This window comes from Scyliorhinus torazame, chromosome 2, assembly GCF_047496885.1.
Source record: "Scyliorhinus torazame isolate Kashiwa2021f chromosome 2, sScyTor2.1, whole genome shotgun sequence".
In the NCBI taxonomy this organism is placed as follows: domain Eukaryota; kingdom Metazoa; phylum Chordata; class Chondrichthyes; order Carcharhiniformes; family Scyliorhinidae; genus Scyliorhinus; species Scyliorhinus torazame.
This window is the reverse complement of record NC_092708.1, coordinates 397496422-397517412: the sequence shown is the minus strand read 5'-3', so window position 1 is coordinate 397517412 and position 20991 is coordinate 397496422. Positions and strand designations below refer to the sequence as shown.

Genomic DNA, 20991 nt, shown 5'->3' with positions numbered 1-20991 from the left:
AGACCCCGCTCCTGGGAGACCCCGCTCCTGGGAGACCCCGTTCCCGGGAGACCCCGTTCTGGCAGACACCTCTCCTGGGAGACCCCGCTCCTGGGAGACCCCGCTCCTGGGAGACCCCGCTCCCGGGAGACCCCGTTCTGGCAGACACCTCTCCCGGGAGACCCCGTTCCTGGGAGACCCCGTTCCTGGGAGACCCCGCTCCCGGGAGACCCCGTTCTGGCAGACACCTCTCCTGGGAGACCCCGCTCCTGGGAGACCCCGCTCCTGGGAGACCCCGCTCCTGGGAGACCCCGTTCCCGGGAGACCCCGTTCTGGCAGACACCTCTCCTGGGAGACCCCGCTCCTGGGAGACCCCGCTCCTGGGAGACCCCGCTCCTGGGAGACCCCGTTCCCGGGAGACCCCGCTCCTGGGAGACCCCGCTCCTGGGAGACCCCGCTCCCGGGAGACCCCGTTCCTGGGAGACCCCGTTCCTGGGAGACCCCGTTCCTGGGAGACCCCGCTCCTGGGAGACCCCGCTCCGGACAGACACCTCTCCTGGGAGACCCCGTTCCCGGGAGACCCCGTTCCCGGGAGACCCCGCTCCTGGGAGACCCCGCTCCGGACAGACACCTCTCCTGGGAGACCCCGTTCCTGGGAGACCCCGTTCCTGGGAGACCCCGTTCCTGGGAGACCCCGCTCCTGGGCGACCCCGCTCCGGACAGACACCTCTCCTGGGAGACCCCGCTCCTGGGAGACCCCGCTCCTGGGAGACCCCGCTCCTGGGAGACCCCGTTCCTGGGAGACCCCGCTCCTGGGAGACCCCGCTCCTGGGAGACCCCGTTCCTGGGAGACCCCGCTCCTGGGAGACCCCGCTCCTGGGCGACCCCGCTCCGGACAGACACCTCTCCTGGGAGACCCCGCTCCTGGGCGACCCCGCTCCGGACAGACACCTCTCCTGGGAGACCCTGCTCCCGGGATCTCCCTGGCTCGCAACATCTCGCGAGATTCAATGCAATCTCCCGAAACGTTATGATGTGCATCCTGCCACAATGAGCGGGATCACTTTTTGGAAAATGTGCATATGAACGAGGCAGTAAGCCTCACTCTAATGTGCAGATTCCCGAGCTCCCCACTGTACAAAACAGGGCTCAGTGCAGCCTCGGGCCACGTTCCTCGTTCAGGCCCCTTTTGTTTTTTTTTCTTTTACTTTTAAATTTTAGAGTACCCAATTCATTTTATTCAACTAAGGGGCAATTTATCGAGGCCAATCCACCTACCCTGCACATCTTTGGGTTGTGGGGGTGAAACCCACGCAGTCACGGGGAGAATGTGCAAACTCCACACGGACAGTGACCCAGGACCGGGATTCGAACCCGGGTCCTTGGCGCCGTGAGGCAGCAGTGCTAACCCACTGCCCCACCGTGCTGCCCGCAGGCCCCTCAGTTAACGCTAGTCGCCATGATCTAACTCAAAGGGAGAACATAGAGGAGGGGCTGAATGGACTCCGGTTACAGGTTCTCTCTGTCAAACACGCACAATGTCTTGGAGTCGCTGTGAGCGCCACCTGACAACAGACCAGATACTCACAGTATGAGGACATTGAAGAGAAGCAAGGGGGGAGCATTGGTTCTCGTTGCCCTGTCACAGGCCCGGATTCCCCAGGTGGACAGATTGAGGGTCAGGCCTGAGGAACTCGCTGGGCCCTGTGTCTCTGAGTCTCGGTGGACACAGCTGAGGTCCCTGTCTCTGGAGATGTAAACAGCAGTAACGGCCACGTTATCAGACATCAGAGTAAACTGGCAAGGTTGCCACACAAGCACACACCATCTCTGCCAAATCGAGCATCGGGGCCCACCTGCGGGTCCAAACTGCAGAAGAGTGATCACCGATTATACGCTGACACTCCCATCCCCGTACTGAGGGGATGCTGCACTGTCAGAGGGTCAGTACTGAGGGAGTGCTGCACTGTCAGAGGGTCAGTACTGAGGGAGTGCTGCACTGTCAGAGGGTCAGTACTGAGGGAGTGCCGCATTGTCAGAGGGTCAGTACTGAGGGAGTGCTGCACTGTCAGAGGATCAGTACTGAGGGAGTGCCGCATTGTCAGAGGGTCAGTACTGAGGGAGTGCTGCACTGTCAGAGGGTCAGTACTGAGGGAGTGCAGCACTGTCAGAGGGTCAGTACTGAGGGAGTGCCGCATTGTCAGAGGGTCAGTACTGAGGGAGTGCTGCACTGTCAGAGGGTCAGTACTGAGGGAGTGCAGCACTGTCAGAGGGTCAGTACTGAGGGAGTGCCGCATTGTCAGAGGGTCTGTACTGAGGGAGTGCCGCACTGTCAGAGGGTCAGTACTGAGGGAGTGCCGCATTGTCAGAGGGTCTGTACTGAGGGAGTGCCGCACTGTCAGAGGGTCAGTACTGAGGGAGCGCAGCACTGTCAGAGGGTCTGTACTGAGGGAGTGCCGCACTGTCAGAGGGTCTGTACTGAGGGAGTGCCGCGCTGTCAGAGGGTCTGTACTGAGGGAGTGCTGCACTGTCGGAGGGTCAGTACTGAGGGAGTGCCGCATTGTCAGAGGGTCTGTACTGAGGGAGTGCCGCACTGTCAGAGGATCAGTACTGAGGGAGTGCTGCACTGTCAGAGGGTCAGTACTGAGGGAGCGCCGCACTGTCAGAGGGTCAGTACTGAGGGAGTGCCGCACTGTCAGAGGCTCAGTACTGAGGGAGTGCTGCACTGTCAGAGGGTCAGTACTGAGGGAGTGCCGCACTGTCAGAGGGTCAGTACTGAGGGAGTGCCGCACTGTCAGAGGGTCAGTACTGAGGGAGTGCGGCACTGTCAGAGGGTCAGTACTGAGGGAGTGCCGCACTGTCAGAGGGTCAGTACTGAGGGAGTGCTGCACTGTCAGAGGGTCAGTACTGAGGGAGTGCTGCACTGTCAGAGGGTCAGGACTGAGGGAGTGCCGCACTGTCAGAGGGTCAGTACTGAGGGAGTGCCGCACTGTCAGAGGGTCAGTACTGAGGGAGTGCTGCACTGTCAGAGGGTCAGTACTGAGGGAGTGCGGCACTGTCAGAGGCTCAGTACTGAGGGAGTGCCGCACTGTCAGAGGGTCAGTACTGAGGGAGTGCTTCACTGTCAGAGGGTCAGTACTGAGGGAGTGCCGCACTGTCAGAGGGTCAGTACTGAGGGAGTGCTGCACTGTCAGAAGGTCAGTACTGAGGGAGTGCTGCACTATCAGAGGGTCAGTACTGAGGGAGTGCTGCACTGTCAGAAGGTCAGTACTGAGGGAGTGCTGCACTGTCAGAGGGTCAGTACTGAGGGAGTGCTGCACTGTTGGACGTTTTGATCAATTGAGGACCTGTCTACCACATCTGGTGGGTGTATCGATCCTGTCTCCATGATATTGATGTCGACTGAGGGACGTCATTCAGGGGATTTGGTCAATATTTTCGTGCTCAACAGATTAATGTATTTAAAAAATTAATTTATGTGGTGTGGGCGTCGCTGCTTAGGCTAACATATATTACCCATCCTTTCTGAAGGTGGTGATGAGTTCCGTTCTTGAAGCGCTGCGGTCCCTGCAGGTTCGATTCCTGTGCCTGGGATCTTGCTCGACCTCACTGCCGTGTCCCAGAGATTACAGCAGTGTCTGGATTGGCAATGAGGCAACGGAATTCAGACGTGCTTCTCTTACATTTCTTCAAATTGTTCCCTGGGCTCTCAATCTCAGGCACTGAAACTCTCCCTGCAGAGGATTGTCTACCTGCAAAGTGATTGGCTGGGACGAGCACACGCAGCCTGACACAGATTCGGACCGAAATGTTCCCCAACCAGAGGTCCGCACAGCAGACAGACCGGGAACGCCAGGACGCACTCACCTGTCCAGAATGAGGTCCGGGGCGAAGAGCAGCTTCCCAGGATATTCGATTGATCTCCACATCAAACCCACCATTAACACCTCCAACCAGCAACACTCCAGGAGCTGCACCTGCTCGTGGAGATCGAGTTCAAGAAAACCTGCCAAAGTTAACACAGCATCAGACATTCAGTCCATTACACTGACAGGTGGATATCACAGTACCGCGGGGTTAGATACAGAGCAAAGCTCCCTCTACACTGTCCCCATCAAACACTCCCAGGACAGGTACAGCACGGGGTTAGATACAGAGTAAAGCTCCCTCTACACTGTCCCCATCAAACACTCCCAGGACAGGTACAGCATGGGGTTAGATACAGAGTAAAGCTCCCTCTACACTGTCCCCATCAAACACTCCCAGGACAGGTACAGCACGGGCTTAGATACAGAGTAAAGCTCCCTCTACACTGTCCCCATCAAACACTCCCAGGACAGGTACAGCACGGGGTTAGATACAGAGTAAAGCTCCCTCTACACTGTCCCCATCAAACACTCCCAGAACAGGTACAGCACGGGCTTAGATACAGAGTAAAGCTCCTTCTACACTGTCCCCATCAAACACTCCCAGAACAGGTACAGCACGGGGAAAGATACAGAGTAAAGCTCCCTCTACACTTTCCCCATCAAACACTCCCAGGACAGGTACAGCACAGGGTTAGATACAGAGTAAAGCTCCCTCAACACTGTCCCCACCAAACACTCCCCGGACTGGCACAGCACAGGGCTAGATATAGAGTAAAGCTCCCTCTACACTGGCCAAATCAAACACTCCCAGGACAGGTACAGCACGGGCTTAGATACAGAGTAAAGCTCCCTCTGCACTGTGCCCATCAAACACTCCCAGGACAGGTTCAGCACGGAGTTAGATACAGAGTAAAGCTCCCTCTACACTGTCCCCATCAAACACTCCCAGGACATGTACAGCACAGTATTAGATACAGAGTAAAGCTCCCTCTACACTGTCCCCATCAAACACTCCCAGGACAGGTACAGCACGGGGTTAGATACAGAGTAAAGCTCCCTCTACACTGTCCCCATCAAACACTCCCAGGACATTTACAGCACAGTATTAGATACAGAGTAAAGCTCCCTCTACACTGTCCCCAATCAACACTCCCAGGACAGGTACAGCACGGGCTTAGATACAGAGTAAAGCTCCTTCTACACTGTCTCCATCAAACACTCCCAGGACAGGTCCAGCACGGGCTTAGATACAGAGTAAAGCTCCCTCTACATTGTCCCCATCAAACACTGCCAGGACAGGTACAGCACGGGGTTGGATACAGAGTAAAGCTCCGTCTATTCTGTCCCCAAACATTCCCAGGACTGGTATCGCACGGGATTAGATTCAGAGTAAGGCTCCCTCTACACTGTCCCCATTAAAGACTCCCAGGTCAGGTACAGCACGGGATTAGATTCAGAGTGAAGCTCCCTCTACACTGTCTCCATCAAACACTCCCATGTCAGGTACAGCACGGGGTTAGATACAGAGTAAAGCTCCCTCTACACTGTCCCCATCAAACTCTCCCAGGACAGGTACAGCACGGGGTTAGATACAGAGTAAAGCTCCCTCTACACTGTCCCCATCAAATGCTCCCAGGACAGGTACAGCACGGGGTTAGATACAGTGTAAAGATCCCTCTACACTGTCCCCATCAAACACTCCCAGGACAGGTACAGCACGGGGTTAGATACAGTGTAAAGCTCCCTCTACACTGTCCCCATCAAACACTCCCAGGACTGGTACAGCACAGGGTTAGATATAGAGTAAAGCTCCCTCTACACTGACCCCATCAAACACTCCCAGAACAGGTATAGCACGGGCTTAGATACAGAGTAAAGCTCCTTCTACACTGTCCCCATCAAACACTCCCAGGACAGGTACAGCACGGGGATAGATACAGAGTAAAGCTCCCTCTACACTGTCCCCATCAAACACTCCCAGAACAGGTACAGCACGGGGAAAGATACAGAGTAAAGCTCCCTCTACACTTTCCCCATCAAACACTCCCAGGACAGGTACAGCACAGGGTTAGATACAGAGTAAAGCTCCCTCAACACTGTCCCCATCATACACTTCAAGACAGGTACAGCACGGGGATAGATACAGAGTAAAGCTTCCTCTGTACTGTCCCCATCAAACACTCCCAGGGCAGATACAGCATGGGGTTAGATACAGAGTAAAGCTTCCTCTGTACTGTCCCCATCAAACACTCCCAGGACAGGTACAGCATGGCGTTAGATACAGAGCAAAGTTCCCTCCACACTGTCCATATCAAACACTCGCAGGACATGTACAGCACGGGGTTAGATACAGAGTAAAGCTCCCTCTACACTGTCCCCCATCAAACACTCCCAGGACAGGTACAGCAGAGGGTTAGATACAGAGTAAAGCTCCCTCAACACTGTCCCCATCAAACACTCCCAGGACAGGTACAGCACAGGGCTAGATATAGAGTAAAGCTCCCTCTACACTGACCCCATCAAACACTCCCAGGACAGGTACAGCACGGGCTTAGATACAGAGTAAAGCTCCCTCTGCACTGTGCCCATCAAAGACTCCCAGGTCAGGTACAGCACGGGGTTAGATACAGAGTAAAGCTCCCTCTACACTGTCCCCATCAAACACTCCCAGGACAGGTACAGCACAGGGTTAGATACAGAGTAAAGCTCCCTCAACACTGTCCCCATCAAACACTCCCAGGACAGGTACAGCACAGGGCTAGATATAGAGTAAAGCTCCCTCTACACTGTCCCCATCAAACACTCCCAGGACATGTACAGCACAGTATTAGATACAGAGTAAAGCTCCCTCTACACTGTCCTCATCAAACGCTCCCAGGACAGGTACAGCACGGGGTTAGATACAGAGTAAAGCTCCCTTTACACTGTCCCCATCAAACACTCCCAGGACATGTACAGCATAGTATTAGATACAGAGTAAAGCTTTGGGGGGGTTAAACTAATGCAGCAGGGGCATGGGAACCTGGATTGTAGTTTTAGGGTAAGGGAGAATGAGAGTATAGAGGTCAGGAGCACAGATTTGACGTCGCAGGAGCGGGCCAGTGTTCAGGTAGGTGGTTTGAAGTGTGTCTACTTCAATGCCAGGAGTATACGAAATAAGGTAGGGGAGCTGGCAGCATGGGTTGGTACCTGGGACTTCGATGTTGTGGCCATTTCGGAGACATGGATAGAGCAGGGACAGGAATGGATGTTGCAGGATCCGGTGTTTAGGTGTTTTAGTAAGCTCAGAGAAGGAGGCAAAAGAGGGGGAGGTGTGGCGCTGCTAGTCAAGAGCAGTATTACGGTGGCAGAGAGGATGCTAGATGGGGACTCATCTTCCGAGGTAGTATGGGCTGAGGTTAGAAACATGAAAGGAGAGGTCACCCTGTTGGGAGTCTTCTATAGGCCTCCAAATAGTTCTAGGGATGTAGAGGAAAGGATGGCGAGGATGATCCTGGATAAGAGCGAAAGTAACAGAGTAGTTATTATGGGAGACTTTAACTTTCCAAATATTGACTGGAAGAGATATAGTTCGAGTACATTAGATGGGTCGTTTTTTGTACAGTGTGTGCAGGAGGGTTTCCTGACACAATATGTTGACAGGCCAACAAGAGGCGAGGCCACGTTGGATTTGGTTTTGGGTAATGAACCAGGCCAGGTGTTGGATTTGGAGGTAGGTGAGCACTTTGGGGACAGTGACCACAATTCGGTGACGTTTACGTTAATGATGGAAAGGGATAAGTATACACCGCAGGGCAAGAGTTATAGCTGGGGGAAGGGCAATTATGATGCCATTAGATGTGACTTGGGGGGGATAAGGTGGAGAAGTAGGCTGCAAGTGTTGGGCACACTGGATAAGTGGAGCGTGTTCAAGGATCAGCTACTGCGTGTTCTTAATAAGTATGTACCGGTCAGGCAGGGAGGAAGGCGTCGAGCGAGGGAACCGTGGTTTACCAAAGAAGTGAAATCTCTTGTTAAGAGGAAGAAGGAGGCCTATGTGAAGATGAGGTGTGAAGTTTCAGTTGGGGCGATGGATAGTTACAAGGTAGCGAGGAAGGATCTAAAGAGAGAGCTAAGACGAGCAAGGAGGGGACATGAGAAGTATTTGGCAGGTAGGATCAAGGAAAACCCAAAAGCTTTCTATAGGTATGTCAGGAATAAGCGAATGACTAGGGAAAGAGTAGGACCAGTCAAGGACAGGGATGGGAAGTTGTGTGTGGAGTCTGAAGAGATAGGCGAGATACTAAATGAATATTTTTCGTCAGTATTCACTCAGGAAAAAGATAATGTTGTGGAGGAGAATGCTGAGACCCAGGCTAATAGAATAGATGGCATTGAGGTACGTAGGGAAGAGGTGTTGGCAATTCTGGACAGGCTGAAAATAGATAAGTCCCCGGGTCCTGATGGGATTTATCCTAGGATTCTCTGGGAGGCCAGGGAAGAGATTGCTGGACCTTTGGCTTTGATTTTTATGTCATCATTGGCTACAGGAATAGTGCCAGAGGACTGGAGGACAGCAAATGTGGTCCCTTTGTTCAAAAAGGGGAGCAGAGACAACCCCGGCAACTATAGACCGGTGAGCCTCACGTCTGTAGTGGGTAAAGTCTTGGAGGGGATTATAAGAGACAAGATTTATAATCATCTAGATAGGAATAATATGATCAGGGATAGTCAGCATGGCTTTGTGAAGGGTAGGTCATGCCTCACAAACCTTATCGAGTTCGTTGAGAAGGTGACTGAACAGGTAGACGAGGGTAGAGCAGTTGATGTGGTGTATATGGATTTCAGCAAAGCGTTTGATAAGGTTCCCCATGGTAGGCTATTGCAGAAAATACGGAGGCTGGGGATTGAGGGTGATTTAGAGATGTGGATCAGAAATTGGCTAGCTGAAAGAAGACAGAGGGTGGTGGTTGATGGGAAATGTTCAGAATGGAGTTCAGTAACAAGTGGAGTACCACAAGGATCTGTTCTGGGGCCGTTGCTGTTTGTCATTTTTATCAATGACCTAGAGGAAGGCGCAGAAGGGTGGGTGAGTAAATTTGCAGACGATACTAAAGTCGGTGATGTTGTCGATAGTGTGGATGGATGTAGCAGGTTACAAAGGGATATAGGTAAGCTGCAGAGCTGGGCTGAGAGGTGGCAAATGGAGTTTAATGTAGAGAAGTGTGAGGTGATTCACTTTGGAAGGAATAACAGGAATGCGGAATATTTGGCTAATGGTAAAGTTCTTGGAAGTGTGGATGAGCAGAGGGATCTAGGTGTCCATGTACATAGATCCCTGAAAGTTGCCACCCAGGTTGATAGGGTTGTGAAGAAGGCCTATGGAGTGTTGGCCTTTATTGGTAGAGGGATTGAGTTCCGGAGTCAGGAGGTCATGTTGCAGCTGTACAGAACTCTGGTACGGCCGCATTTGGAGTATTGCATACAGTTCTGGTCACCGCATTATAGGAAGGACGTGGAGGCTTTGGAGCGGGTGCAGAGGAGATTTACCAGGATATTTCCTGGTATGGAGGGAAAATCTTATGAGGAAAGGCTGACGGACTTGAGGTTGTTTTCGTTGGAGAGAAGAAGGTTAAGAGGAGACTTAATAGAGGCATACAAAATGATCAGGGGGTTGCATAGGGTGGACAGTGAGAGCCTTCTCCCGCGGATGGAAATGGCTGGCACGAGGGGACATAGCTTTAAACTGAGGGGTAATAGATATAGGACAGAGGTCAGAGGTAGGTTCTTTACGCAAAGAGTAGTGAGGCCATGGAATGCCCTACCTGCTACAGTAGTGAACTCGCCAACATTAAGGGCATTTAAAAGTTTATTGGACAAACATATGGATGATAATGGCATAGTGTAGGTTAGATGGCTTTTGTTTCGGTGCAACATTGTGGGCCGAAGGGCCTGTACTGCGCTGTATCGATCTATGTTCTATGTTCTATGTACACTGTCCCCATCAAACACTCCCAGGACAGGTACAGCACGGGCTTAGATACAGGGTAAAGCTCCTTCTACACTGTCTCCATCAAACACTCCCAGGACAGGTAAAGCACGGGGTTAGATAGAGTAAAGCTCCCTCGACACTGTCCCCATCAAACACTCCCAGGACTGGTACAGCACAGGGTTAGATATAGAGTAAAGCTCCCTCTACATTGACCCCATCAAACACTCCCAGGACAGGTACAGCACGGGCTTAGATACAGAGTAAAGCTCCCTCTGCACTGTGCCCATCAAACACTCCCAGGTCAGGTACAGCACGGGGATACATACAGAGTAAAGCTCCTTCGACACTATCCCCATCAAACACTCCCAGGACATGTACAGCACGGGGTTAGATACAGAGTAAAGCTCCTTCTACACTGTCCCCATCAAACACTCCCAGGACAGGTACAGCACGGGCTTACATACAGAGTAAAGCTCCTTCTACACTGTCTCCATCAAACACTCCCAGGACAGGTACAGCACGGGGTTAGATACAGAGTAAAGCTCCTTCTACACTGTCTCCATCAAACACTCCCAGGGCAGGTACAGCACGGGGTTAGATACAGAGTAAAGCTCCTTCTACACTGTCTCCATCAAACACTCCCAGGACAGGTACAGCACGGGGTTAGATACAGAGTAAAGCTCCCTCTACATTGTCCCCATCAAACACTCCCAGGACAGATACAGCACGGGGTTAGATACAGAGTAAAGCTCCTTCTACACTGTATCCATCAAACACTCCCAGGACAGATACAGCACGGGGTTAGATACAGAGTAAAGCTCCCTCCACATTGTCCCCATCAAACACTCCCAGGACAGGTACAGCACGGGGTTAGATACAGAGTAAAGCTCCCTCTACACTGTCCCCATCAAACACTCCCAGGACAGGTACAGCACGGGCTTACATACAGAGTAAAGCTCCTTCTACACTGTCTCCATCAAACACTCCCAGGACAGGTACAGCACGGGGTTAGATACAGAGTAAAGCTCCTTCTACACTGTCTCCATCAAACACTCCCAGGGCAGGTACAGCACGGGGTTAGATACAGAGTAAAGCTCCCTCCACATTGTCCCCATCAAACACTCCCAGGACAGGTACAGCACGGGGTTAGATACAGAGTAAAGCTCTCTCTACACTGTCCCCATCAAACACTCCCAAGACAAGTACAGCACGGGGTTAGATACAGAGTAAAGCTCCCTCTACACTGTCCCCATCAAACACTCCCAGGACAGGTACAGCACGGGGCAAGATACAGAGTAAAGCTCCGTCTATTCTGTCCCCATCAAACATTCCCAGGACAGGTACAGCACGGGGTTAGATACAGAGTAAAGCTCCCTCTACACTGTCCCCATCAAACACTCCCAGGACATGTACTGCACAGTATTAGATACAGAGTAAAGCTCCCTCTACACTGTCCCCATCAAACACTCCCAGGACATGTACTGCACAGTATTAGATACAGAGTAAAGCTCCCTCTACACTGTCCCCATCAAATACTCCCTGGACAGGTACAGCACGGGGTTAGATACAGAGTAAAACTCACTCAACACTGTCCCCATCATACACTTCAAGACAGGTACAGCACGGGGTTAGATACAGAGTAAAGCTTCCTCTGTACTGTCCACAACAAACACTCCCAGGACAGGTACAGCATGGCATTAGATACAGAGCAAAGTTCCCTCCACACTGTCCATATCAAACACTCCCAGGACAGGTACAGCAAGGTGTTAGATACAGAGTAAATCACACTCTACACTGTCCCCATCAAACACACCCAGGACAGGTACAGCACAGGGTAAGATGCACGGGGATAGATACAGAGTAAATCTCCCTCTACACTATCCCCATCAAACACTCCCAGGACAGATACAGCACGGGGTTAGATACAGTGTAAAGCACCCTCTACACTGTCCCCATCAAACACTCCCAGGACAGATACGGCACGGGGTTAGATACAGAGTAAAGCTTCCTCTGTACTGTCTCCATCAAACACTCCCAGGACAGGTACAGCACAGGGTTAGATATAGAGTAAAGCTCCCTCTACACTGACCCCATCAAACACTCCCAGGACAGGTACAGCACGGGCTTAGATACAGAGTAAAGCTCGCTCTGCACTGTGCCCATCAAACTCTCCCAGGACAGGTACAGCATGGGGTTAGATACAGAGTAAAGCTCCCCTACACTGTCCCCATCAAACATTCCCAGGAAAGGTACAGCACGGGGTTAGGTACAGAGTAAAGCTCCCTCTACACTGTCCCCATCAAACACTCCCAGGACAGGTACAGCACGGGCTTAGATACAGAGTAAAGCACCCTCTACACTGTCCCCATCAAATACTCCCTGGACAGGTACAGCACGGGGTTAGATACAGAGTAAAGCTCCCTCCACACTGTCCCTGTGGTGTTGGGTGCTCTGGTGCACAGATGAGCCAACACAGTAGTATGTGGTACAACTCTATTTTATTATAACTCTTATAATACAGTTCGTTCTGGATACTCTGCACGTGCTGTCTCCCTGAGTGTGTTTGGTAACAGATGTGTCCTGGTTCTCCTCTGCAGCTAATACTGACCACCGGGGGTCGTGTCTGTGCTTTTATATCTTTCTGTCATTGGTTGTGGTGTTGTGTGTTCTGATTTGTCTGTTGGTGTGTCTATCATGATGTGTGTGTTTGAATATCATGACATCCCCCCTTTTTACAAAGATATGTGCCTACGTGGTTATAAATATAATTATGTCGTGAGTGCATCGAAGAGTGTGTGTGTGTGTTATGTACAGCGTGTGTTTATGACGTAACTATTTACATGGGGCGATGTCGGGTGCGTCACACTAACAAGGTTGTACCATAACAAAACTTGGATGCGAGAGAAAAAAAAAAAAACTTGAACATTGGTCTGGTCAGACGATATCTGTAACAATAAACAACAACAGGTTATAATACAGAAGTGTTTGACTTTTTGAACGTATGAACAGCGTTATAAGTCCAGTCTAATGGGTGACCGCCTCAAGAATGGGCTGGTCCTCAAGCCGGTTCAGCTGTGGAGATTTGGGGTCACACTGGTTCACCTTGGACTGTTGGAGGTGATGCTGTTGCCGAAGTCTCTACTTTACCATTTGTTGTACTTCGTGCAGTGCTTGGTTTTTTTCATTCGTGCAAATATAACATTCAACATCTTTGTTAGTGGTGCCTTGGCTGTGGTTTGGTTCTGGTGGCGATGGAAGGGGCATGATCCGTGGCATCTCCACGAAGTCATCCTTGGGAACCAGTGGAGGATCCGGCGTGTGCGTACGGTTCAGTTGCGAGCGTGGAAGGCGGCGCAAAGCTCGCTGATTGCGCCTACGCACCAATCCATCCGCCCTGCATGCCAGGAACAAGGTGGAGTCTTTTTCTTTTTATGTTTGTGGTGGACGGCATCTTGTAGCCGATGGGTCGTTGCCATCGAAGTAGCACCATCACTAATATCATGCAAGGCGATGACTGTGCCAGATGTGGAAGTTGGCCGAGACCGTGTACGCTGGTTCCGGCCACCTGCTGTGCCGGAAGGGCGACTCCGCAGAGAAACGTCGAAGCATGTCGCCTTGGAGAGAGAATTGTTGCTCGCATCAACGTCTGGCGATGGCGCGAATTGGTGTGTCCATCTTGGACCGCCGGTGCTGGTTGCCACTGCCGACCCAGTGGGACTGCCACGCGATCCATTCCCTGTCGCCGTGGCATCCGCCGTCACCCTGAGCGTGCCATCACCGAGGCCGCGACACCGCCCGTCCGGAGCAAGGTCTGGCGTGCGCGAATCAGAGTCGGCGCTTGGCTGCTCCCCATCTGGAGTCCGGTCTGCCTTCCGTCGATGCCCCCCGTCCGGAGTCCCAACAGGTTCACTGGAGGCAGCCGAGATTCCTTGAAGCTGCACTTCTGGAGTCGGAACATGCAGGAATGCACCAACCAGTGGAGAGGGTCGAGCCATCGAGGGTGGAAGCGGTGCGCTGCCACCGCAGTCGTCAGTGGTCCCACCGTGATCGTCGAGTGCCTCGGTACGCACTAGGCGAGGTCTGTCACCTTGCACCTTTTGCATGGGAAGTGGGATGCTGTCGTCACTCGTCTCACATCCCGTGGATAGATCCTCATTAGCAGCTTGCTGTTCACTAGGGTTGGGTAAATTGTCAGAGTTTTCATCTGGTGGTGCACACCATGTCGGTGGACTGTCATTGTCTTGCCGTTGTCCTTCATTTGGGCTTTTCTTCTTTGGAATTTTAAATCTTCCCCCAGACATTGCAGAACCTTGTTTATTACCCCCAAATTCTCCCATAGGTATGGTCTCGAATATAGGATCCAATGTTTCTATCGACATTGTACTATTTTCCAAAGAACATTCCGTTTCACTTTTCTTCTCAGGTGCCTCATATGTATCTTTGTCTAATGTACATGCCTTCATGGTCTCTGGGTCTGATTTTGCTGGGACTGGCATGGTCACAGTCTCTCTTTTACTGTTCTCAATTGCCCACATTATACTCCCCATACATAACTGCTTAATCACTGGGGTTAGTGTGGTACAATGGATAATCGGGTCGACCTTATCTGCATCTTCACCATTAGTGGAAAGCACACTTGGTTCACTTGAAACTGCTGTGGGTTTTAAATTCGTTATCTGGCTACTCGATGTCGGTGTCCTCAGGATTCTTGCTCCAATGTTCTGCTCAATAATCAGTGGAGCGTGTATAGGTTCAATGCAATTAATGTTCCCCTCAAGGTTTGAAGAGTCATTACTGACTAACTGCTGGTCTCCGAAGTTGGGATTTTGCGGTGTTGTGTTGAAGGGAGACATTTGTCCCTGTTGTAGATATGATTCAGGTTGTGTTATTTCCATTACCTGAGGATCAATGTCTTGTCCATTTTTTCGATCCGTACTAAAACACTGGCAATTCTCAGTCTGCTCCTTGCAAGTTAAACATTCAATTAATTTCGTTAGCAAATCCTCAGCATCCTTCTGTGGCTGTGCAGCATTATTAATCTCTGTTCGGCTATAATGATCCTGAAGGTCAGCGCATAAACCTTTTTTCTTCGGGCTTGGACGAGGCGATTCCTTTGGCTTGTCTTCAGTTGGGCTTGAACAGTCTTCAGCGCTGTGCCCTTCATTGTAGCATGAGAGACCGTCATGTTCATGCTGCTGTGTAGTGGAGCATGGTAGGCTGTTATAGCGTTCTTGCTGTTCACGTGAGCATGGCAGACTTGCATCGTCTGCCGCTGGTTGGTCAGGAGAGGTTGCTAGACCCTCATGGTCTTGTTCCTGCAAGGACTGCGCTCTGGAGTCTTGCGTTCCTTCCATCGTGGAGTCCGTCCACGAGCTCTCTGTGGAGGCTTGTGACACTGGAGTCACTTCTTGTTCGTGCAAGGACTGCGCTCTGGAGTCTTGCGTTGCTTCTATCGTGGAGGCTGTCCACGAGCTCTCTGTGGAGGCTTGTGACACTGGAGTCACTTCTTGTTCGTGCAAGGACTGCGCTCTGGAGTCTTGCGTTGCTTCTATCGTGGAGGCTGTCCACGAGCTCTCTGTGGAGGCTTGTGACACTGGAGTCACTTCTTGTCCGTGCAAGGACTGCGCTCTGGAGTCTTGCATTTCTGCAATTGTGGAGTCTGTCCACGAGCTTGCTGTGGAAGCTTGTGACACTGGAGTCACTTCTGGTTCATGCGAGGACTGCGCTCTGGAGTCTTGCATGTCTTCTTTCATAGAGTCGGGAACGTTGAGCGGGACGTGGACCACGCTCTGTGTGGCAGCAGGGCACTCTCCGTGTGCTTGCACCGCTCCCTGTCCGTTAATGTCAGGCTGCAGCATCATCCGGTACTGATAAGTTGGAACGTCATATCTGCTGGATTGAAGATCCTCAAATCCGAAAAATGAATCCGCATCTGCGTCGGATTCAATGTGGGGGCCGCCAATGTGCAACACGAAAGGTTCGTCCGAGTCATAGTCATATAGGACCACGGAGCTATCATTGGGCTCGTGAGGTCCGGAAACACTGTAAAAATCGTCATCGAAGTATTCAAGGTCGGAATCATCGGCTTGTGCGTAGGTAACTGCTTGTCGGAGGGTTCTTCGGAGGTCAAATTCATCTCCTGGGTCAATTTGCGGCACTGTGCTGTCATTCCAGGTGAGGGAAGGTTGTTTTACAGCTTTAACAGATTTTTGTTTTTTTGATTTGGGACGTTTCCCTTTTAAATTGGATTTGGGACATTTCCCCTTTAAATTGGTGCAGTCTGGGGCCTCTGACATCCTGACGCTCGGTATGTAGCACGTAGGAAGCGACTGCGCATGCTCAGATCGCCGTTCCTGTACCGATGGCCGTTTTCTTGACTGCGCATGCGCAGTGTCTCGCGCATGCGCAAACGAAACTTCCGGTTCTGCGCACTGCTCGCGCAACTGTGCTAGCGTTATACCTTTAGCAAGATGGCCGCCGACCTCGACCCAGCCTTCTCTCAGGCCCGGGATTTTGGCTTCTGGGAATTCGGGCTCCGGGATCCCAGCCACGAGGTGAGTACTGCAGCTTTTCTTACCTTTACTTGCCGATTGGATTGCGTTTTCTTCACAGTACTTGGCGAATTTGTCCAGGACTGCCTGGTAATCGTACCTTTGCTGCCTCCTGAAGAACCTGAACCTTGCGAAGATTTCTCTTGCCCTTGCACCGGCAATGGTGAGGAGAAATTCAATTTTTTCGCTATCATCCAGGTCTTGGAGTTCAGCTGCCACCAGGAACAATTCGAACATTTGCCGGAATCGCCGCCAGTTTTCGCGGAGGTCGCCGTAGCACTGGAGCGGCTGCGGAACCGGGAGCTCTATCATTTTGCCTGGGCACTGCTGGTTGTCTGTGTACACTGAGGTATGCCGGCAGGTATCGATCCACTCCTGTACCATGTGGTGTTGGGTGCTCTGGTGCACAGATGAGCCAACACAGTTGTATGTGGTACAACTCTATTTTATTTTAACTCTTATAATACAGTTCGTTCTGGATACTCTGCACGTGCTGTCTCCCTGAGTGTGTTTGGTAACAGATGTGTCCTGGTTCTCCTCTGCAGCTAATACTGACCACCGGGGGTCGTGTCTGTGCTTTTATATCTTTCTGTCATTGGTTGTGGTGTTGTGTGTTCTGATTTGTCTGTTGGTGTGTCTATCATGATGTGTGTGTTTGAATATCATGACAGTCCCCATCAAATACTCCCTGGACAGGTACAGCACAGGGTTAGATACAGAGCAAAGCTCCCTCTGTACTGTCCCCATCAAACACTCCCAGGACAGGTACAGCACAGGGTTAGATACAGAGTAAAGCTTCCTCTGTACTGTCCCCATCAAACACTCCCAGGACAGGTACAGCACGGGGTTAGATACAGAGCAAAGTTCCCTCCACACTGTCCATATCAAACACTCCCAGGATAGGTACAGCACGGGGTTAGATACAGAGTAAATCACCCTCTACACTGTCCCCATCAAACACACCCAGGACAGGTACAGCACAGGGTAAGATGCACGGGGATAGATACAGAGTAAATCTCCCTCTACACTATCCCCATCAAACAATCCCAGGACAGGTACAGCACGGGGTTAGATACAGAGTAAAGCTCCCTGTACACTGTCCCCATCAAACACTCCCAGGACAGGTACAGCACGGGGTTAGATACAGAGTAAAGCTCCCTCTACACTGTCCCCATCAAACACTCCCAGGACAGGTACAGCACGGGGTTAGATACAGAGTAAAGCTCCCTCTACACTGTCCCCATCAAACACTCCCAGGACAGGTACAGCACGGGGTTAGATACAGAGTAAAGCTCCCTCTACACTGTCCCCATCAAACACTCCCAGGACAGGTACAGCACGGGGTTAGATACAGAGTAAAGCTCCCTCTACACTGTCCCCATCAAACACACCCAGGACAGGTACAGCACGGGGTTAGGTACAGATTAAACTCCCTCCAAACTGTCCCGATCAAACACTCCCAGGACAGGTACAGCACGGGGTTAGATACAGAGTAAAGCTCCCTCTACACTCTCCCAATCAAACACTCCCAGGACAGATACAGCGCTGGGTTAGATACAGAGTAAAGCTCCCTCTACACTGTCTCCATGAAACACTCCCAGGACAGGTACAACACAGGGTTAGATACAGAGTTAAGCTCCCTTGACACTCTCCCCATCAAACACTCCCAGGACAGGTGCAGCACGGGGTTAGATACAGAGTAAAGCTCCCTCTACACTGTCCCCATCAAACACTCCCAGGACAGGTACAGCACGGGGTTAGATACAGAGTAAATCTCCCTCTACACTGTCCCCATCAAACACTCCCAGGACAGGTACAGCACGGGGTTAGATACAGAGTAAAGCTCCCTCTACACTGTCCCCATCAAACACTCCCAGGACAGGTACAGCACGGGGTTAGATACAGAGTAAAGCTCCCTCTACACTGTCCCCATCAAACACTCCCAGGATAGGTACAGCACGGGGTTAGATACAGAGTAAAGCTCCCTCTACACTGTCCCCATCAAACACTCCCAGGACAGGTACAGCACGGGGTTAGATACAGAGTAAAGCTCCCTCTACACTGTCCCCATCAAACACTCCCAGGACAGGTACAGCACGGGGTTAGATACAGAGTAAAGCTCCCTCTACACTGTCCCCATCAAACACTCCCAGGACAGGTACAGCACGGGGTTAGATACAGAGTAAAGCTCCCTCTACACTGTCCCCATCAAACACTCCCAGGACAGGTACAGCACGGGGTTAGATACAGAGTAAAGCTCCCACTACACTGTCTCCATCAAACACTTCCTGGGCAGGTACAGCACGGGGTTAGATACAGACTAAAGCTCCCTCCTGACTGTCCCCATCAAACACTCCCAGGACAGGTACAGCACGGGGTTAGATACAGAGTAAAGCTCCCTCTAGACTGTCCCCATCAAACACTCCCAGGACAGGTACAGCACGGGGTTAGATACAGAGTAAAGCTCCCTCTAGACTGTCCCCATCAAACACTCCCAGGACAGGTACAGCATGGGGTTAGATACAGAGTAAAGCTCCCTCTAGACTGTCCCCATCAAACACTCCCAGGACAGGTACAGCACGGGGTTAGATACAGAGTAAAGCTCCCTCTAGACTGTCCCCATCAAACACTCCCAGGACAGATACAGCGCTGGGTTAGATACAGAGTAAAGCTCCCTCTACATTGTCTCCATCAAACACTCCCAGGACAGGTACAACACAGGGTTAGATACAGAGTAAAGCTCCCTCGACACTCTCCCCATCAAACACTCCCAGTACAGGTGCAGCACGGGGTTAGATACAGAGTAAAGCTCCCTCGACACTGTCCCCATCAAACACTCCCAGGACAGGTACAGCACGGGGTTCGATACAGAGTAAAGCTCCCTCTACACTGTCCCCATCAAACACTCCCAGGACAGGTACAGCACGGGGTTAGATACAGAGTAAAGCTCCCTCTACACTGTCCCCATCAAACACTCCCAGGACAGGTACAGCACGGGGTTAGATACAGAGTAAAGCTCCCTCTACACTGTCCCCATCAAACACTCCCAGGACAGGTACAGCACGGGGTTATATACAGAGTAAAGCTCCCTCTACACTGTCCCCATCAAACACTCCCAGGACAGGTACAGCACGGGGTTAGATACAGAGTAAAGCTCCCTCTACACTGTCCCCATCAAACACTCCCAGGACAGGTACAGCACGGGGTTAGATACAGAGTAAAGCTCCCTCTAGACTGTCCCCATCAAACACTCCCAGGACAGGTACAGCACGGGGTTAGATACAGAGTAAAGCTCCCTCTAGACTGTCCCCATCAAACACTCCCAGGACAGGTACAGCACGGGGTTAGATACAGAGTAAAGCTCCCTCTAGACTGTCCCCATCAAACACTCCCAGGACAGGTACAGCATGGGGTTAGATACAGAGTAAAGCTCCCTCGACACTGTCCCCATCAAACACTCCCAGGACAGGTACAGCACGGGGTTAGATACAGAGTAAAGCTCCCTCTACACTGTCCCCATCAAACACTCCCAGGACAGGTACAGCACGGGGTTAGATACAGAGTAAAAGCTCCCTCTACACTGGCCCCATCAAACACTCCCAGGACAGGTACAGCACGGGGTTAGATACAGAGTAAAGCTCCCTCTAGACTGTCCCCATCAAACACTCCCAGGACAGGTACAGCACGGGGTTAGATACAGAGTAAAGCTCCCTCTACACTGTCCCCATCAAACACTCCCAGGACAGGTACAGCACGGGATTAGATACAGAGTAAAGCTCCCTCTACACTGTCCCCATCAAACATTCCCAGGACAGGTACAGCACGGGGTTAGATACAGAGTAAAGCTCCCTCTACACTGTCCCCATCAAACATTCCCAGGACAGGTACAGCACGGGGTTAGGTCCAGAGTAAAGCTCCCTCTACAATTTATCAAAGCATGTTTGAGCTCTGGCCTCAGAACGTCACCGGTGTGAAGCTGCCATTTCTGAATTATCAGGATGAATGTTTACCTGGAACTTTCTTGGCCCACGCGATCATGTGAACGAGCTCCCTGTCGGCCAGGTTGGTCAGGGACATCATCATGGAGGCCTCGGTGTAGGGCTTGTTTGGGTGTTTTAACGAGTACACATTGGGAGGTTCGGCCTCCAGCAGGGAGCTGAGCAGCCTCTCAGGAGCCAGCTGGCTGAGGCAGTTGTCGCTGATGTTGGTGAGCTCACTTTCCATGATCCTCTTCCCTCGGTTACCGTGCTGGGCGTGAGGGCTGGACAGGCGGTTCTGTCGTGTCAAACGGTAGCTACAGCGATCCCTCCTCGTGTCTGCCATGAGGGAGAGAGAGAGGGAGGAGACACTTTAGGAACATATGTGAATGTGTTTATTGTACCTCACACAGGCCCTCTTTTTTCCTTTGATCCCTGGCCCCATTAGGCCCAGCCCTAGCTCCACCCGTACGGGAGCTGCTCTTCCTCATGCTTCAGACACTTGGAGAAGGTTTGATTGAAACCCAGTGTGGTATTATCATAACTGTAAGAACTGCAAGGGTTAATGAAGTGTCTAGATTAGCCACTAGAGGGAGCTGCAGTTACACTATATAAGGCAGTGATGCTAAGCCTTGTGGGAGATG

At 51.6% G+C, this 20991-nt stretch overlaps 1 protein-coding gene across 4 annotated transcripts in view; it reads right to left on the bottom strand.

Moving 5' to 3' along the window:
* The window catches only part of esr2a (estrogen receptor 2a), a 745646-nt gene that overhangs the window by 148366 nt on the left and 576289 nt on the right, over positions 1-20991 (bottom strand). For 3 of the 4 annotated variants that reach the window (XM_072494258.1, XM_072494265.1, XM_072494271.1), the window contains exons 5-6: positions 20381-20686; positions 3847-3985 (exon numbers count right to left, since the gene is read on the bottom strand). In XM_072494258.1, coding sequence (XP_072350359.1) covers positions 3847-3985; positions 20381-20686 — 445 coding nt within the window. The remainder of the gene's footprint in view (positions 1-3846; positions 3986-20380; positions 20687-20991) is intronic. The other variant, XM_072494274.1, reaches the window with a different exon arrangement.